General features: G+C 46.6%; 1 protein-coding gene across 1 annotated transcript; it reads right to left on the reverse strand.

Moving 5' to 3' along the window:
* Nucleotides 1–1651: 1651 nt before the first annotated feature.
* KRT77 (keratin 77) lies at nt 1652–14063 on the reverse strand (the record flags this gene model as incomplete). Its single annotated transcript, XM_081309096.1, has 9 exons — nt 1652–3276; nt 3790–3824; nt 4252–4472; nt 4586–4711; nt 6095–6259; nt 7209–7304; nt 7808–7868; nt 9066–9280; nt 13440–14063. 9 exons carry the CDS (start codon nt 14061–14063, stop codon nt 2879–2881), a joined length of 1941 nt encoding a protein of 646 aa, XP_081165222.1. The 3' UTR covers nt 1652–2878.
* Nucleotides 14064–19386: the final 5323 nt, after the last annotated feature.

Here is a 19386-nt window from a genome sequence, read left to right on the forward strand (position 1 = left end):
AAACTTGATAACTCTCCAAGTGGCCTCGCCCATCTCAGGATCAATAGCAAGGTGCTTCTGACATACAGCCAAATCTGCTATAGATCTCACATGTGCATCTGGGTCATCAGCTGGGACTTACCCCCCTTTCCTATGGAAGCTCTTCAAATCTTTGCAATTAGCTGTTCCATTACTCCCAGCGACTACTGCCCAGGTCCTCCCATCATCCCTCATGTAGCCAGGCTTCTGATTCACCACCACCGTGGTCCTGGTCACTCTGTTCTCAATAGGCTCCTATTTATCACTGTCCTCAGCATTCAGAGCCCTCAGAGGGTCCAAATACAGAACAATTCCTCTTCCTGGCTGTTGCCTTCCTAGTTCCCATGGCTTTCTCCAGCAACCACCACACCCCATTGACTCATGTGTTCTCACTGTCAGCTGAACACTGTCAATCATTTTTATGTCCACAGCTGTCTGTCCACATCTTCCCTGCCTAGTCCTTGTGCGCTCATTTTTTACTTTAAAAATAGGACTTTGCGCTGTCCACCCTCCTCTTCTTCCCTTTGGGCAGTCCTTCTGCCCCACCTGCTCTCTTCTCAGCCTTTCCCCAATAGGCCTGCTGCCAAGACAGGTGAGACGGGAAGAAATTTCTCAGAGTGACTGTCGGGTGTGCCTGGGAATGCAATGTCTTTTCAGTATGGGTTACGGTTGTGTTCGAATGAACCCCATATCCAAATTCCATCTTTATTCCTTCGGGGAACAAGAAGGCAAGTCATAACTATTATGTGAGTCCTTTACTTGGACTCTGAAATGCCATACAGGATAAGGCGATGGCTTAACCTGCTCCATTTTTAAATTTCTGCAACTTTGCTTCTCTCAAGGCATCAACAAAATGTTCCTGCCCTTGACCCCCACTCGGTAACTGGACCTCAGCCCCTTGCCTCCCTGCTTGGTTTCTCCCATCCTGCTGTCCCTTTTAACAACATCCACTCTCTTACCTTCGAGTCTCTGGGCATACTAGACCCCTGTCAACACCTGCCCCTACTCTTCTACTTTCCAGTCTTCTAGAAGTCTGTTGGGACCAAACTCCCTTCCCCAGCACTGGCACCTACTGCTGGCCCACTGCTCCTTTCTGGTGGGTCTACCTGTGTCCTCAGAAGGCCTTGCTTCCACCCTCAGGCTAGGTGGTCCATAGAGGCATACACGCTGGTTTCTCCCATATCAAAGCCTCCCTCTCCCCCATAAGATTTCATCTGAGTTATGAGCACTTTAAGATTCAGAGATGTGTTCATCCAACACTGCCTTCCCAGTGCCCAGGTCACTGCCTGCCTACAGTAGGAACTTAATAAATGCCTGTTGAACAAACATGTAATTGGCTTTTGAATGATGGGCCACTTTAAAGATTAATAAGATTATTCTGCAAGGCTCTTCAAGATTATGTATTACTTGTACAATAAAAATGATAAACCTTAATTTCCCAATTATGAATAATTTCAAAAACAAGAAAAAAAAATAACTCATTTCCAGACCAAGTGACATTTTGAGATCACAGAAAAATTTATTGTAGAAAGACTGGAAATGCCAAGCCCTTCAAGGTACACCTTTTAACCAGGAAATGATGAAGTCAAAGGTACTTCCCAAGGGACCCCCCACAGAGCCCCTCAGATGCCCCAACAGAATCATGGATATGGAGGTTGTGTCGAGACTCAGGAAGCCAGTGAAGGGGACTCCAGGCCACTTGCAAGTGAAGGGGACTCCAGATCCTAGAAGCAAAGCCACACTTCCCCTCTCAAGCCACATGTTGGCTGACATTTTCCCCTGCCAGACCCCTCCAGCACGTCTCAAGCACCTTTTATAAGACCCTAAAGTAGAAGTCAAAGTCTCACAAAGTGCTCAAAGAGAACAGAAGTGAAAAGGGACTTGTGAGGTCTGGAAAAGGGCATTAACCGCCTGGGACAAAAACAGGCAGCTTCCAGACTGGCTCAGGACTGGAACCCTCCCAAGTCAGATCCTCACAGTCCTCAGGCTTTAAGCCCTGGGCACCCTGGGTGGATCAGAACAGGGCTGCAGACACCCAGCCCACTGGGCAACTCTCTGCAGACCCATAATGGAGCAGAGTGCTGGAAGGGGCAATCTTCCAAAGATGGAGCTGTCTGGAGGGCAGGACAGAAACAGAACTCGACCATCTGTCCGTCATACTTCCGTTCACTGCTAAGAACAATCCTCCCTTTAGACAAAAACAGGGGGTTTGACAACTCCCACATGGGGCTGTAAACCAGAGGGATAATACTTCTCAACACAGAGATTCAGAATCAGGACAGGCATGACCTACAGGCATCTCAGATAGTCAGTACATCAATCATCAAGATCAAAGTATGAGGTTACAAAGAATCAGGAATTGACCCCTGGTAGTTTCCTCTTACCAAGCAGCTAGCCTGGAAATCTGCTACTTGCCCATAAGGATCATTTTGTGAGCAACCTGAGGGATGGACTGTGGATCATGCAGCTGCCAAGGTACAAGAAAGGAAGCCTGGGGTTGAGATGCTTGGTAAACCTGACATACTTTCAATCATCCACCTTGCAGAAGCTCTGCGACTTTCCTGTCCATCAACTATGTGCCTTAGTGTCCCCAAGGTAAGGAGCAGGGTCAGACGAGGGGATCCCAAATGAAGAGTGTAACTGCCTTTGACCACAAGCCAGTGCCCTCCAAAGAGAGAGCTGCTATTTGTGCTTATCCACCCAGCTTCCTCGCCTAGAGTCGAATTTATTAGCAAAACTGCTGAGACCCATCAGGAAAAGCTAAGTGAGAGGGAGTCAGGAAGGGCAGAGCGGGGAGGCGACAGGAAAAGAGCCAGGGGGCGCATCCTGTGTGTGAGCCCTGAGAAGCGCTGCTCTGCCCCTACTCCACGATTCGCTTGCGGGAGGTGTTGGTGGAGGTTTGGATGATCTGCACGCGCGAGGAGCCGCCACCGTATTTGCTGCTGCTTTTACTGCTTCCTCCATAGCTCCCGCCGCCGCCACTCCTATAGCCGCCTCCACTGCCACCTCTGGCGCGCCCTCCTCCGTAACTTCCCCCGCCCCCGCGGGAGCTGCTGCTGCTGCCGCCGCCGCCACCGCTACTGTAGCCGCCGCCTCCACCACTGTAGCCGCCGCCACTGTAGCCGCCGCCGCCGCCGCCGCTGTAGCCTCCACCTCCACCACTGTAGCCTCCGCCGCTGTAGCCTCCTCCGCCGCCGCTGTAGCCTCCGCCTCCGCCACTGTAGCCACCGCCCATGGATACCTGGCTACTCTGCACCGCTGTTGAGGAGAGGACCGCGTAAATGGTTCAGAAGGACCTGGCAGGGGGACTTAACTGCACTACCCCTTCAACCTAAGGGCTCCTACATCCTTGATCTTTGGTGGCACCGACTTGCAAATAGATAACCCCCGACTTGCAAATATACGCTTTGGACATCAAAAGTATTTCCATTTAAAAATCGCTCTTCATACTACAAGGATGTCAGCGCTCCTTTAAGTAACACATTCTCCTTATTTATTGAATATATGCCCTAAAGAGTTCTAGTCACTGCTGAGATTAGGTATCACAAAAGTTTAAGATACACAGACCTAAAAATAAATAAATAAATAAATCATAACCATTGCAACAAATTCTTCTAGGCTTTGTGGTGACATTAGTATACTTTGGTATTCTTTCTTCTAGATTAGAAGCAAAAGAGCCCAATGCCAATCCCTGCTGGTCCCTGGCAACCCTACCAAGCCCATCCTCTGCCCAGTGCCAACCAGCCTCTATCCCTGGACTCTGGTACTTACAGATGCTCACATGGCTCTGCAGCTCTCCTGACATCCTGTAAAACCAAAATACACTCATGAAGCATCAGGACATCAGTGAAGGCAACCTGAAGATAATAGAAGCAGAGATGTCCCCAAGCCTCAGGAAACTGTGTTCATGGGCAGAGGCCAGGAAGACAGTGAGGCCAGAGGACATTTTCAGCATTTTCATGAAATCTTTTAGCATTGGGGTTGTCCACCTGGTGGCATTGGTGTGAGCTGGGATATGGAGACACTGTACTTGGAGGCGGGGGATGGTCACAATGACTTTTCCTATACCCTGCCAATTCACACATCTTCTGTTTCTAACTCCAATATTTCTGCTTACACTGGACCACCAATCTTCCCAAGAAATCTGGGAAGATTATCTTCTCTCCATCCTGGAAGCACACAGTCCATGACTACATCCTCATTTTGGCTGAGAAACATGACTGCTACACCCACCTGCTCTCCTCTCCCTCCAGCAGCTTGCGGTAGGTGGCAATCTCAACATCCAGGGACAGCTTGGCTCCCAGCAGTGCCTGGTAGTCACGCAGCAGCCGGGCCAGCTCCTCCCTGGACTGCTGCAGGGCCTCATCCATGTCCTGCAGCTTCTGCTTGGCATCTTGGAGAGCTCGCTCTCCTCTCTCCTCTGCATCCGAAATGGATGAGTGCGTCTGTTCAATCTATGCCAGAGACAGTTGGAGAAACACATAGTGTTGAGTTTGGGGAAGCTGATCTAGCAGAACATTATGGAAAGCAAGAGGACTGGTCAACCCACCCTGAGCACTTGTCCTACCTGTTTCTTGACATTGCCAATCTCTGCCTGCAGCCTCTGGATGGTGCGGTTGAGCTCAACAATCTCCATCTTGCTATTCTTCAGGTCATCTCCATGTCTCCCTGCTGTGATCTGGAGCTCCTGGTACTAAGGTCAAAGGTGACATCATGGTCAGCACCTGCTACTTACCTCAAACTCCTCCAAGAAGGGATGGGTCTAGGCTGCTCTCCCCTGGGAAGTTCCAGAATAAGCCCATCTGGAGCTGTGGTTCTACACATGTACACATACATATCCACACTGAATCTCTCACCTGAGCCCCAAATATGCATATACGCACGTGCGCACACACACACATACCCATACACACACACACACACACACACACACCTCTGTACTAAAGGCCCTTCATTCCCACTCTGGGCAGGTTTGTATTCCAGTCAAAGTTGCTTCCTGATGCCCTTTTTCACAGGCCTAAGCCTTCACACTGGTTCTTGCCCTCACTTTTTATACTCCACCATATTCCTTCATATCCTTTTCCAGAGTGATTTCCCTAGCAGGCAGGGCCGCCCATCCTCAGAAGCCCTCAGCATCTTCCACATTCATTCACATTTTCCTGTCTCTGTTTCTGTGTCTCCATTGCCCCCAATAGAACTCAACCCACAGGACATGGTAGGGGGAGAGTTAACTCAAGCGAATCTGTATTCTGATGTTTCACTGCTGACTCTGCCTCTCCTGTTTGATGCCAAAAAATCTATTCCATCCCAGAATTCCTGTCTGCAGGTCAGTGGGACAGACATCAGCTGGGATTGGAGTTGGCCACAGACAATAACACACAGCAAATCATCAAATGCCAGTTGTTCAGAATTTAGTGACTGGGCTTTCAACCTTTGTCTCTTCAACACAGAATCTTTATCATCCACAAAGGCCAAGGTTGATTTATAGTAAAGAAGTAACCAAAGATGTAACCAAAGACTAAATTGTGAATTTATTTATTTAATAAGTGAAGGAATCATCTCATAATGAAATACCATGCTGTTAAAAATGTAGACTATGTAGTGGAACAGAAAGGCATTCATAATTGATAAGTAAAACTGAAAGGAATCAAACCCTGTTTTAACAGGTACCATTATGAAAAAGATTAAAATAACAAGTATTCTAATGATTAAGAGCAAAGGTTTATAGATAGTGCTCTTGAATTAGGTTCTGATGTCACTTGCTATATGTAGGAATCTCATACTTATCTGTAAAATTGGGATAATGAAATCCTTACCTCATGGGGTTATTGCAAGGATTAAATAAAATAGTATATATAAAGCATTTGTGTGGTGCCTGACCCCTATGAGTTCTCCCTATACGTTAGCTACAAAGAACTCACAGAAAACATCTGAACACATCATAGTGGTGGTGAGATATGGGTGATCCTTACCATAATTTCTAAAGTTTCTATAACAACTTTAAAATAAGAAGAAGAACTACAGCTCTGGGCAGCATCTGCCTATTTCAGGGGTGTAAGCTGGGGGAAGAGCTCACCTTGGTCTGGTACAGTGCCTCGGCCTCATCCTTGCTCCTCTGTGCAATCAGCTCATACTGAGCCCGCACCGCATCAATGATGCTGTCCAGGTCTAGGGAGCGGTTATTGTCCATGGACAGGATGACATTGGTGTCACTGATGTGGGTCTGCATCTGGGACAGCTCCTGTGAGACATGGAGTACCATTGACCCCTTCCACTCTCCTAGAGTCTCAGTTTCTCTCAAGGTTCCCTGGGGAGGCCAGAAGCCTGGACCAGGAGGGAGCCTCAGAGGAAAGTTCTTTCAATTGTTGTATGCAAAAAGAGGGAATGGGGAGAGTCTTAATTGCTTCAAATACAGTAATGGGACCCAGGCTTACCCTCCAGGGGGGAGGCAGGTTTCTGAACTTAGAGCCCTCATGGCCCCACCTTCCCATCAGGCCTCACCTGTGCCCTCCATCCCAACCTTACTCTTGCTTGGCCGCCATCTTGAACTGCACCCTCTGACAAGCATATTAGCTCATGTGCTTTCAAAGGAAATAGAAAGGACTGCCGTTATGGAGCCATTTGACTAGCTGGGTTACTGAGAAAGTGGCTCAGTTTTCTGTTCTATAGAATAGAGACACCCAGAAGATAAGTAGAGCTCCTATCAGCATCTGGCCCAGAGCATGTGTCCCCAAGGTAGACATGGGTGACAGGACGACTAGGGGTGTGCAAGTGTACTATCCCACACCCCTGCAGTTTGTCCTTGCTCCCTTTAAAATCCATAGTCATCTCCCACAGAGTTCTCTAACAGCCCTATTGATGTCCCAGAATGCATGACAATTTCTGGCTGGTTTTGCTCCTATATGTCTTGGTGTCAACCTCATTTCCCAGACAGATTGGAAGACATGAAGCAGAGACAACTTTTTTTTCTCCAACCTTAGGATCTCACTGCCTCCATCTCCACTGCCCCCACCCAGGAACACGGAGGACTGGAGGGTGAGGAAACAGCTGACTCCAGGCCCACAGAGTTGAGTGAGTGGGAAGATAAACCCCTGGTGGGTACTACTGGATTTCAGGCCTCCCCTCTTTCAGCACATTCCCCTTATGAGATGGGAGATAAGAACAGGGTTTCCTATAAGGACTGAACTTACTGTGTCAAATAAATATTTCAGGAAATTGATCTCCCCAATCAGAGTGTCTGCTTTGGACTGCAGATCCACTTTGCCCATGAAAGCAGCGTCCACATCCTAAACAACAAGCAAAGATGGTTTGCTTATCCACCACCAGGTATTATCTACCACACCTGTCTTTCCACCCAGGAAAGTGACAAATCCTCTCTGGGTTTTTCCTTGTCTAAAAATGTCATCACCTCACTCAAATAAGAGGCCTACAAACCATGGCTTTCTCAGTCAGAAGGAGATAGATATCAACCTCCACACCTTGGTCAATCACACACGGCACCCTTGAACCTCCCCAAGTCCCAAGGCCACATATGACTGACACTCAAAAGCTGTTAATTAATCAATTTCATTTTCAGAAGCCTGGAGAGGCAAGAACCAGAGGGTTCCCAAAGAGTCATATTAGTGTCAATTTCCAATTTTCCCTTCAGTATAAGGGCTATGCATTTGGGCAATGCACACCAAGCTGGCCCCAGAGGTCATCTTGCAAGTCACAGAGCATCCCTCAGGGATTTTTCATCCCACCCAGTCTTCTGCATTTACAGTCCCCCAGGGACTTCCCTTCCCCTCACCTTCTTCAGAACCACAAAGTCATTCTCAGTGCTGGTCCTCTTGTTGATTTCTTCCTCATACCTATGGGGCAGCAAAGAGCACAGAGGGGCTGCAGCAGCTGACCTTGGCTCCCTGATGTTTCCCCCCCAGCAGCAGAAAGTTCAGACTTCCCCAGACCTCTACTGTCCTGGATTTGAGAGTTCTGATTACAACACAGTTGTCTCCTGCCAGGGCCTGGTGCTCTCACTGATAAGTGGCTGGAGCCACCTCCTGGTTCTCCAAGCCAACAGAAGGGACAAGGACCCAACAAGGAAAACCCAGAGCCACACAGAATTCCCCCCAAAATACCCATTTTTATTCTGATGTTTTACCTTTGCAAAGTGTGAAACTCAATCATTTTTTTCCAGTTAAGAATCACTTTTACTAAATTTGTAAGAGAAAAAAAATTATCTATAATTCTGCCTCCAGCACCCCCAGGGTGAGTTTTATTTTTTCCCTTGTTGATTCACATACATTTGACTCCACACTGGCTTTATACAGGAAGAATGTCAAAGTGATGTTAAGAGAAACACCCCACATGGGGAAAAAGAGAGAGGGAAAGGCCACTTAGTCACCTACACAGTTGCTCAGAGCAGCTGATCTGAAATTTAACAGCTCCTGCCCCCTCCCCACCATTGCTATTAATATATTGAGTAGCCTAGTATGTGCAAGTATAATACTAAGAACTGATTAAGCCCAATTTCATTTAAACTAATGATTCTCAAAGTGTGATCCCCAAACCACATCAACATCAATAAAAAAAAATATGTTAGAAATGCATAAGAGCTGACCCCACCCCAGACCTACAGAATCAGAAGCTCTTCGGGAGGACTCAGCAATCTGATTGCAGCAAGCTGATGCACACTGAAGTCTGAGAACCACAGACCAACCCATCACAATAATTCAGCAAGGTACTTACTATCCCCACTTACTAATATGAGAACTGAAGACAGATTGATTTGTAAGCAGCTAATAAGTGTCAGAGCTTATTTAGCTCCAACAACCATAAAGCTATGCTCCTCCAACCCACTCAATACAATTGACAAGTACCATCTTACCAGGGCTGCCATATGCAAAATGGCACCCCCTGCAGTTGTGCAATGCAGAGCCTGAATGACTGCACCTGATGGGCCCAGTCCTACCTCTCCCACATAGACACTAAAGCAAAATATCTTGCCCCTATGAATCAGTTTCCTGATACAATCCTCCCAGACCCCTTTGCCCCGCCTTAAGCCTCACTTGTTCTTGTAGTCCTCCACGACATCCTGAATGCCCCTGATCTCCGTGTTCTTGCGCATCTGCTCCGAATTGAGAAAATCCACCTGCCTCCTCAGCTCACTAATATAGCTCTCCAAGACAGGCTCCAGGTTGTTACTCCGCGTTGAGGTGTTCACCTGCTGCAGTAGCTCCCATTTTGTTTGTAGCACCTGGTTCTGCTGCTCGAGGAATCGCACCTAAAAACAAAGACCCCAGTCCACCTCTGGCCATGGGTCAGAGCAGCTCTCCCACAGGAAGGGGAATCAGCAGCCCCATGCATGTGCAGACCTCAAAGAATCAGATGGCCCCTCCAGAGGTCAGAGAGTTTCCCCCATCTGGGACAAGGACACACAGAAGACAATGTAGTTTTTGATGGTGGCCAATGTTTATAAGGTCAATTTGTCTAAAACTAACACTGAGCCAAGTGCTGTGGTGCCTGCCTATAAATCCCAATGGTTAAGGTTGCTGAGGCAGGTGGATCACAAATTCAAAGGCAGTCTGAACAACTTAGCAAGGCCCTAAGCAACTCAGCGAGACCCTGTCTCTAAATAAAAATGAAAAAGGACTAGGGATGTGGCTCAGTGGTTAAGCACCCCTAGGTTCAATCTCTTGGTACCAAAAAAGAAAAAAGATCAAAATCAACACTGAGATCACTCTGGTCTGAAGGTGCATTGCCTCCAACTGAGTACCATGTTCATTTAGGTATAACCACTGACATCATTCAATTTATCCATGCCAACATAAGGAAATATTGTTTTGAAACATCTGAAACTCTAACAAATCCAAGGCTCCTTTCCCTTGTGGCTGACATGGGTCATGCAATTGAGGACAGGAAGAAGTGAGAAGAGAAAAGGAAAAACTGGGCTTGGAATATTAAAACTAATTCCTGAAGCCAGGTGTAGTGATGCACATCTGTAATCCCAACCACTCAGGAGTCTGAGGCAGGAAGACCTAAAGTTCAAGGCCAACCTCAGCAACTTATTAGCAAGACCTTCAGCAACTTAGTGATACCCTGTCTCTGAATAGAAAATAAAAAGGGTTAGGGATGTTGCTCAATGGTAGAGCATCTCTAGGTTCATGCCCACTATTCAAAATAATTTATTAATTAATTTAATTAATTTCTGAGAAAGCTTATCTGAGTGCCCCTAGAGCTACCACCACCCCTGCTGCCTGCCAACAAGGTTTTCAGTAAATTTACCATATTTAAATGTTTATAGACCCCAGAGTGAAATTTAAAAATAAATATTCTCATTTTCTAAATTGTATAATGTATTCAAGTTCCCTGAAATAAGAACTTTGGGTTGGCAGGTGCTAGGAAATACCCAAGTTGCTTTTCCCAGGAAATAGAGTAGATATTACCCCGTATCTTCATTCCTTCCTCAAAACTGGATACAAAGATGGTATACAGGGGCCAGAGAGGTGGCGGCTGTGCAGACCTAGCACATGAATTGCCCTTCACACCTTACTGACCTACACTCACCTTCCCTCTTCTAGTTGCCAACAGAGGGAGCCTCCCCTCCCACGCATAGATGGAGATGGTGGTGCTGCCTCTGCTTTGCTCATGTACATGCTTATGTGCGCACGCACACACTCAAACACACACACACACACTCTGTAATCCAGCTCCGTTCTCCAAGAGCTTTGGAAAGGGCAACCCCCTCTATTTTGTATGGTCAGAGCAGAACCCTGCCAACAGTCCCTTACAATGTGGCCCTAAGGGGAGTATCTAGAATCTCCCAGCCCCTGAGACACTGTCCATCTAAGGGTTAGTCCTTGTTAACTCCCTTTGGATTCTGACCCCACATTGGAAAATGTAAATAGAGCATTATTTCCCACGGCTCATTTTTGCTAGCTTTATCAAAGTCAGAGATTGGGCAACAGGTTTATCAGCTTTGCTCATTAATGCCTGATGAGACATTCTTGCCACTATCTATTTTTACTCCATGTTTTGCTCCCAGTCAATTCTACATTCATTCACAGCCCTGCATTGGGTAGCATGGCATTGTGGAGACCCAAAGAAAGAATCTTGTTGCAGGAACAAAGCTAGATCATATAGGTCCTTATGGGATTGGGCTTTTATTCCAAAAGAGATAAGAAATGTCTTTTAAATGGATGAGTGCTGTGCTCTGCTTTTTTTTTTTTTTTTTTTTTTTTTTTTTTTTAGTTTTCGGCGGACACAACATCTTTGTTTGTATGTGGTGCTGAGGATCGAACTCGGGCCGCACGCATGCCAGGCCAGCACGCTACCGCTTGAGCCACATCCCCAGCCCACTCTGCTCTGGTCTTGAGAGCAGGCTGCACAGAGCTAAGGGGAAATGCAGGAAGACCACTTAGAAAGCTTCTGTCCCCATCCAGACTAAGGTCCGCCTGGCTGAGGAGCCTCTCTTCATGGTCATCACAGGCCACGCCCTTGGGAAAGCCTGGAAGCCAAAGCCTCTGATACCTTGGCTTTTGCCCAAAGCCCATGCCATAAAACTGGACAGACACTCTGTCAATGACAGGAACCATAACCCAATGAGAGTCTCAGGAGATCAGTTGTCAGAAGCCTGTGGTCATTTCACCGACCACAATGCTCTTCCTCCTTCTCCTCCATTAGTATAACCTTGACCTCCTACTGTTATCTCCTTCGGCTTCACATCCTTGCTCCAACCAAACACTCCCGGCCCTTTCTGTTCCTGGGGTGCGATTACATTCACCCAAATTTCCCATTCAGGGTGATCAGAAGGAGTCAGAAGCACCTGGCTCTGTGGAACTCCTGTTTGTCTGTAAGCCTCAACACCCTACCCACCCTCCTCCTGTGCTCACATGTTCTGTCCTGTCCCCTGTGTTTGCCCAGATATCAGGCAGTGGCCACTGTGCCGCTACCTCTAGACAAAAGGAAATGCTAGAGGAAGCTCTTTGCCATAGATATTCCACCCGCCTCTGCCTGATGACATGGGCCTGAACCAGACCTAGTCTGAGTTTTAATCAGGGAACTAAAGAGAGAGTCTTCCATGGCTCCATCTGGCCCTTTCTTGGTCCTAGATAAGCTACAAGGAAGAACTCAAGGATGCTACATGGTATGTTATTGACATCAGCTCCCAGGGATAACCAGCGGCCAGCACATCAGCCTAGGCCTTACCATACCTTGCCAGCCTGCTATTCCTGCCTGTCTCAGCAGTTTCCCCTTCTCTTCTTCCCTCTCCCTTCTATTATGCATTTTTCTCCAGGATTTTTAACTATTTGAAGTTCCCTGAAGGTATTGTATCTTTATGCCTCCTGGTCCTTCTGCTTAAAAATTCCCTTTGCCCTGAAAGCCCGCTGGGCTCTTCCCCCACCTTCAAGATTCAGGTCAGACCTGGGGCTCCAAAGAAACCCTCCAAGAATCCACAGGCGGAGCTCATGGGAAGCAGCAGGAGGATTTGGAGGGAGCTCATGGCACTCTTTTTGAGATATCATGGCCAGAGAGTACTACCCCTGTTACATACTCCCTACACACTGTTGCAACTCTCCCCTTTAGATGTGGGTCTCCTTGAGAGCAGAACTTGTGTCCTGTTCACCCCTATAGCACCTGGTACAGTGTATGACATATAGTAGATGCTTAGTATTTGTGGGTTCAATGGGTGGGTAGATGGGTATACTATTGGATGGGTAGGAGGATGAATGGATGGATAAATAAGTGGGAAGTATATAAATAAGTGCAGTGATGGGAAGATGGATGATAGATATGTGTGGATGATGGATGGATGGATGGATGGATGGATGGTTATGGGAGGATGAGTTTGGGGGTGTATAGATGGGTGGGTACAAGGATTGATGGATAAATATGTATGGGTGAGTGGATAGATGAATGGATGAATATGTGTGAGTGGACGGATGGAAGAAAGGCAGCTAAGAGGGAAGGCTATGTGTAGATATTAATGGGAAGATAGATGGATGGATGAGTGTGGTGTATAAATCAATGTAGTAGATGGGTGGTGGAAAGATGAATAGATGGGTGGATGTGTATGAAGGGTGGGTGGATGGATGAATGAATGAGAGCATATGTGTTGGTGGGTGGGTAGATGAACTGAAGGAGGGCAGGAGGGAAGGATGTGTGGATGGATGGATAAGAAGTGAATAATAAGAATGAGATCACTGCACTGAATATCTATCAGGTATTTCACATCCTTTATCTGTTTTCCTGCCAAAAGGGAAAGTAGATATAAATCCCTCCAAGAAAACAGGTTGAAGCCTAAATGAGGTGAATGCTTTCCTATCCTAGGACAAACACACAGAAGTGATCACTGATTATTATCATCCAACTGAAAAGTGCACACTTGGTGAGAGGTCACTTGGTCAGTGACCAAAGGTTCTGCCTATCTCTAAGGTACTCACCTTATCAATGAAGGAGGCAAATCTGTTGTTGAGAATCTTGATTTGCTCCCGCTCCTGGGTCTTGATCCTCTGAATTTCAGGGTCCACCTCTAGGTGAAGTGGCTCTAGAAGGCTCTGGTTAATGGTCACCTCTTGGATGCTCCCTGGTGGATAAGAAGGACCAAAGCCCCCAAGCCCAAAATTGCTAGCCCCAAACCCAGCACTCCCAAAACCACCTCCTCCATAGCCACCACCTCCAAATCTGCCACCCCCAAAGCCACCACCTCCAAAGCCACCACCTCCAAAGCCACCACCTCCATAGCCACCACTTCCAAAGCCACCACCCCCAAAGCTTCTGCCCCCTCCAAATCCTCCTCCTGATCCCCGACCCTGGCAGAAACCACTGGCACTCCTCCCCACCATGCTAAAGGAGATGCTTTTACTGCCACCCAGATTGTAGAGGCTCCTCGAGCCAAAGCCCCTTCCATGGCTCCCATAGCCTCCACCGCCACCTCTGCCCCAGGCCTGACTCACAGACCCCACGGTCCGACTCCCACCACCACCAAAGCCCGAGGAGGACCTGGCACTATGGGCCCGCCTGCTCCTTGAACTAAATGCAGACTGAGAACTGAATTGGCGACTCATGGTTGCTGGAGCAACCAGAGGCACAGACAGGAGCGAGAGTGCAGCTGGAAGGAGGCAGAGATCAAGAGAGAAGGAGCTGCCACTCCTTTGGAAGAGATCTGGCTCAGTCCCTATATATACACATCTGCTGGGCTGGGCACCTTCAGAATCTTGGGAGGGGAGTATTAATGTGTAGTTTGCCTGCCAGAACATCTGTTTCAAACCTCACACCTATATGTTGCTGAAATTACATTGCAGACAAACTTCTCCAACTTGATCATTTATCATTTATCTCTTACCACTAGGAGATGGGACAGCAATAATCTCTGAGGATCTAGTTGCTGGAAACTCCTGCACAATTTCCCCCAAATCATTAGTTGATCTCTTCCTAAGAAACTCCACTATTGACTTGTTTGTTTGAGGGTGTGCCTGGGAGATCTGGGGCAAAGCTAGGGGGTGTCTAGTGACCTTGGGACCACAGTTGGGATTAGGTGGGTACTCCTGAAGTCACAGCACTATCCTGGTGGGCAACAGGTTTTTCTTTTGTATCTTTATTTTACAACAACAAAGTTTTTTGTTAAGCATTTACCAATACCTAATATTGTCTTCTAGACCAGGAAACAAAATGTCTCTTTTTCTGTTTTATCATTCCTATTCTGTTATAGACAATTTTTTTGTTATAGACAATATTTTTATAAAATAGCATAAAATTAATTATTCTTTGGTGATTTAAAAGCCAGAGATGCACAGAACATAAGCCCTATTTTTAATTTTTTTTCATTTTTAGATTCAGCAATTAAAAATTGTCCTATTGACAAAAGTTACAGTAGAAACTCCTTAAATTGTTACTCTAAAATTCTGTACTTATCAGGAACTAGTAATAAAGAGTCCATGGACCAGCAATGGCCTGAGCTCCTCCTCGTGTACCAGATAACATGCCTGGGGTAACCTTACTTCATGAGCATCATTGGCAGCCAACAAAAATGTGTGTTGCCTTCTGGGGAAAAATATCTGGTGGTTCTCATATGAAATGTAATAATACATTTTTTCAACTTGAAGGGAGAAAAAAACCCTAGAGGCCCAATCTCCACAAAATGGCTAAGTGATGGTTTGCCCACCTGGATACAATTATTTAAAGTCATAATCCTGGAGACTTCATGACAGAACTGGAAAACATTTATGGACACAACGTTAAATGAAAGGTGCAGAATATACAATAGGGTCTGTGCTATGAGCTCATAAAAAGGAAGAGTCCAAAGAAGGCACGCTTATAATGCAATATAGAATGGCAGCTATCAAGAATACAAACAACAATAAATGTTGGTGAGGATGTGGGGGAAAAGGTACACTCATACATTGCTGGTGAGAATACAAATTGATGCAACCATTATGGAAAGCAGAATGGAGATTCCTCAGAAAACTTGGAATGGAACCACCATATGACCCAGCTATCCCACTCCTCGGTTTATACCCAAAGAACTTAAATCAACATATTATAGTGTTGTAACCACATCAATGTATATAGCAGCTTAACTCACAATAACTAAACTATGGAACCAACCATAGTGCCCATCAACAGATGAATGGAAAAAAATGTGAGATATAAATATATAATATATATATATACACACACATATATGTATTTATATGCATATATATGATGGAATCTTTCTCAGCCTTAAAGAAGAATGAGATTATGTCATTTGCCTGTAGATAGATGGAGCTGGAGAATATCGTGCTGAGCAAAATAAGCCAATCCCAAAAACCAAGGGACGAATGTTTTCTCTTATATGCGGATGCTAATTCACTATGTGGAGGATGGAGGCAGCGCCAGGGAAGAATAAGGTTACTTTAGGTAGAATGGAGTGAAGGGAGGGGAGGGATATGGGGTAGGAAGGATAGTAGGATATTTATTTAGAAAGAATAGAGAAGAGGTTAATTATGGGCATTCTTTACAGGTGGGCTTGGAAGTGAGCAGTGGAGGAAGGCCTTGCTGCACGTGGAGAGGGGGCACAGGCTCTGGAGTCTGCAGGGAAGGCTCACGAAGGTGCCGGGGAAGGAGCTCACTTGGGGCCTCTTCAGGTCAGATATTATTACCCTATGTACATATATAACTATACAACTGGTGGGATTCTACATCATGTACAAACAGAAGAATGATCAATTATACTCCATTATATATGATTATCAAAATGCATTCTGCGGTGATGTATAACCAATTAAAACAAATAAATTTTGTTTTGAAAAGTAACATAGAAAGTGAATTGATCTACTAAAGATTGTAGGAGGTTTTCTCCCGGGATTTTAAATGTCCTTTTCCTTTGTGTTCGGCACTAAATACATAAATTTTTTTGCAAAAATTGGAGCTAAAAATCACAGGTGCCCCCAAAAGTTGTAGTAGAAATCCCAACAGAGGTGAGAAAGGGCAGGTGGTAGGAAAGAACAAGAGTTGGCTAGAACAGCAGCAAGGAGAAGCTGCCTAGGGCAGGGAGATTTCCAGGCCTTCTTGTCATTGCCTCTTGCTGCCTGTGTTTGTTAACCATTTAATGGGTCATCTCCAGGAGACACTATAGGCTAAAAGAGAGAGTGAGCCCAAAATCAGCTCCCAGACCTGCTTCTTCCTGGCTGTGTAATATCAAGCAAGCCACCAACTCTAGAGCTTCAGATACTCACAGTGTCTATTTCTCAGGGATTTGATGCTGAAAAACATGTAGGAAAAGGCAAAGAGAACTAGAATACACTCAGCAAACATCAACACGGCTGCTCACAGATCCTGGTAGCATGACAATTATCTGACTTCACCAAGATTTTCAGTGTTTAAACCAGGACAATCTTGGGCAAATCACAATGGCTGGCTTCCCTAGTTCTAGACATCTTTGGTCTATACACCCTATTCTTAACCCTAACACCTGTGCAACTCATGGTGAAAAGTGAAGCCAGGCACAATGGTAAAGAGAGCCAGAGAAGGAAAGCTCAGTGGAGGTAGGGGATGGACTACCATGGGAAAGTTGCCTGAGGGTGAGGAATCTGAGTCAGGTGGATGGGGAGAAGAGGCCCCAAGTGGGGCCTCTTCAAGAGCCTTCCTTGCAGACTCTAGAGCCTGTGCCCCCTTCCCATGTGCAGCAAGGCCTTCCCCCAACACTCACTTCTAAGCCCACCTGTAAAGAATGCCCATAATTAACCTCTTCTCTATTCTTTCTAAATAAGTAGGAAACTCCTTGATGTTAGGTCCAAAGCACATGAACCAGAAGCCCCTTTCCTCCCCCAAAAGTGCCTATCCGATTGCTGGGCAAAGTCAACCAATAGCAGAGACTCACCCACCTAGGTTAAAATGAAGACCAATGAGTGGACATCTGGGAAAATCAAGAGCTTGGGCAGCATATGTAGCAACCCTTACTGAGCTGTTTGAACCCTGCTCATTTGATGTTTACAGCCCTTGACCATAATTGGGGAACGTGGATGCTAGCGTGGTTGGTGTTGTTTCGTGGCAATGGTTACAGCATTGAGAACTATAAGTGCTGTGCGTTTTTAGAGAGAAAAGTACCTGGAGAAGACTTCACAGAAACAAGGTCCTGGCCCAAGCCAGCCTCGAAGGATGTGCTGCATGCATCAGGCCACGTGTGCTGGGGCAGGGGTTTGGGACTAGGGAGAGACCAACCAAGGCCTAGAAGAAGAAATGGACACCATGAGGAGGGGATGGAGCGGCTATAGACCTCCTGCCTTGAAGGAGAAGGTGGGGAAAATTGGAGCTGAGTTTGTGACTCATGGAAGGTACCAGCAAAGCCTTGGAGAGGAATTTTTTTCAAGACTCACCCAAGTGTGTATTTGTCTTCATGCTGACTAGAGGAGGCCATGTTAAACTGGATAAAGTAAAAGAGGAAGCCCCAGACAGCAGAGTGTAGAAAGCTCCTTTTGATCTCTAGCTGTGACCAGATGTCAACCTCCAATACCAACACCTCAGTCTACCTCCTGTTGGCTGGATGGCCCCTAATGGGCCACTGTCCCTCCCTGGAAGGATGGGGAGGAAGGATGCCCAGATAATACAACTAGCCAAGGATTTGGTAGATGGCAGCTATCCCCTATTCCCTCTAACAAGGAAAAAAATGATTTAAAATGAAGCAGGAAGTTTTGCTTGTCCTGAAGGAGATATTTAACCTCAGGTCATCATTAGAACATCATTAGAGGGTGAGGAAAGTTGCTGGGCCAAAGCACTGTCCCTGAGGTGAACCCCTCAACTGGTGCTACAACACAGAGCAGTGGTTTCAAACTGGCTGCACAGTGCGATCAGCAGGAGAGCCCAACACCACTCCTGCCCGCCCCCACATCCAGGCACTGGGAATTACTGGTCTGGACTTTGGAATTTTTCAAAGGTCCCAAGTGGGCAGACAAATTTGGAGACTACTAGCCTGGAGGAAACAAGACAAACAAAATGACCTTTTGAGATTCCATTGGGTCCAAGGTCAAAATCATCATCATCATCATCATCATCATCATCATCATCATCATCATCATCATCCTAGCCAAACTTTTCTTGAGTGCTTTTAGTGGGCTGTGAGTGGTTTCAATAAATCTAAATATCAACACCATAAGGAAGGTATTTCAATTGTCCTCATTCTACAGACAGGAAAAGGAGACCAGAGAGATAAAGCAACTTGTCCAAGAACACACAGAAGAAAGCGGTGGGATGACATGAACCCAGGTATTCCTCCTCCAGAACCCACCAGACTGCCTAGAGGAGGGGGTCCTTGGAGAGAAATGTGCGGCTTCCTCTCCTCCCCTTCTCCACTCACCGCCACCAGCTAGCACTCTCCTTAAAAGGAAAGTGAAAAGTCAGTTGAGGGCTTCAACTGGCCCCACCTGCCTCCCAGACACTGAAACCCAGGACTGCCAAGAGGGTGAGGCCCAAGCCATTATCAGCCACCCAATCGCAGGCTTAGCAGCGCTGGAGGCAGAGTTTGAAAGGAACTGTTGGTGTGGCCAGCAGAGGCAGCCCCCACAGCCCCATTCCCCACCTCACGCTGCATCTCCCAGGGTCTGGATGGAGGTGAGTATCACAGGGGTGTGATAGAGGCGTGGGGGTGGAGAAAGGGAGGAAGAAAGAATCTCACTCCTTGGCCCCACCTTGGAGGGAGGGGTAAAGGGGAAAGTAATGGGGCCTTTATTCACCTAGAAATTAGAGCTTTTTGACCTGTGGTCAGCAGAAGAAAGACAGTGATATGACACAGATGGGGAGAACAGCTTTCTGGACCAAATAGAAGTTCTTAGCCATGGCTTCCCACACTCAGACCACTCTTCTCCCTGCATGGGGATGAACTCGTGATGATCTCACCAGCCCTGTGTCTTT

Source organism: Spermophilus citellus (assembly GCF_964194105.1).
Source record: "Spermophilus citellus genome assembly, chromosome: 10".
Taxonomy (NCBI): Eukaryota; Metazoa; Chordata; class Mammalia; order Rodentia; family Sciuridae; genus Spermophilus; species Spermophilus citellus.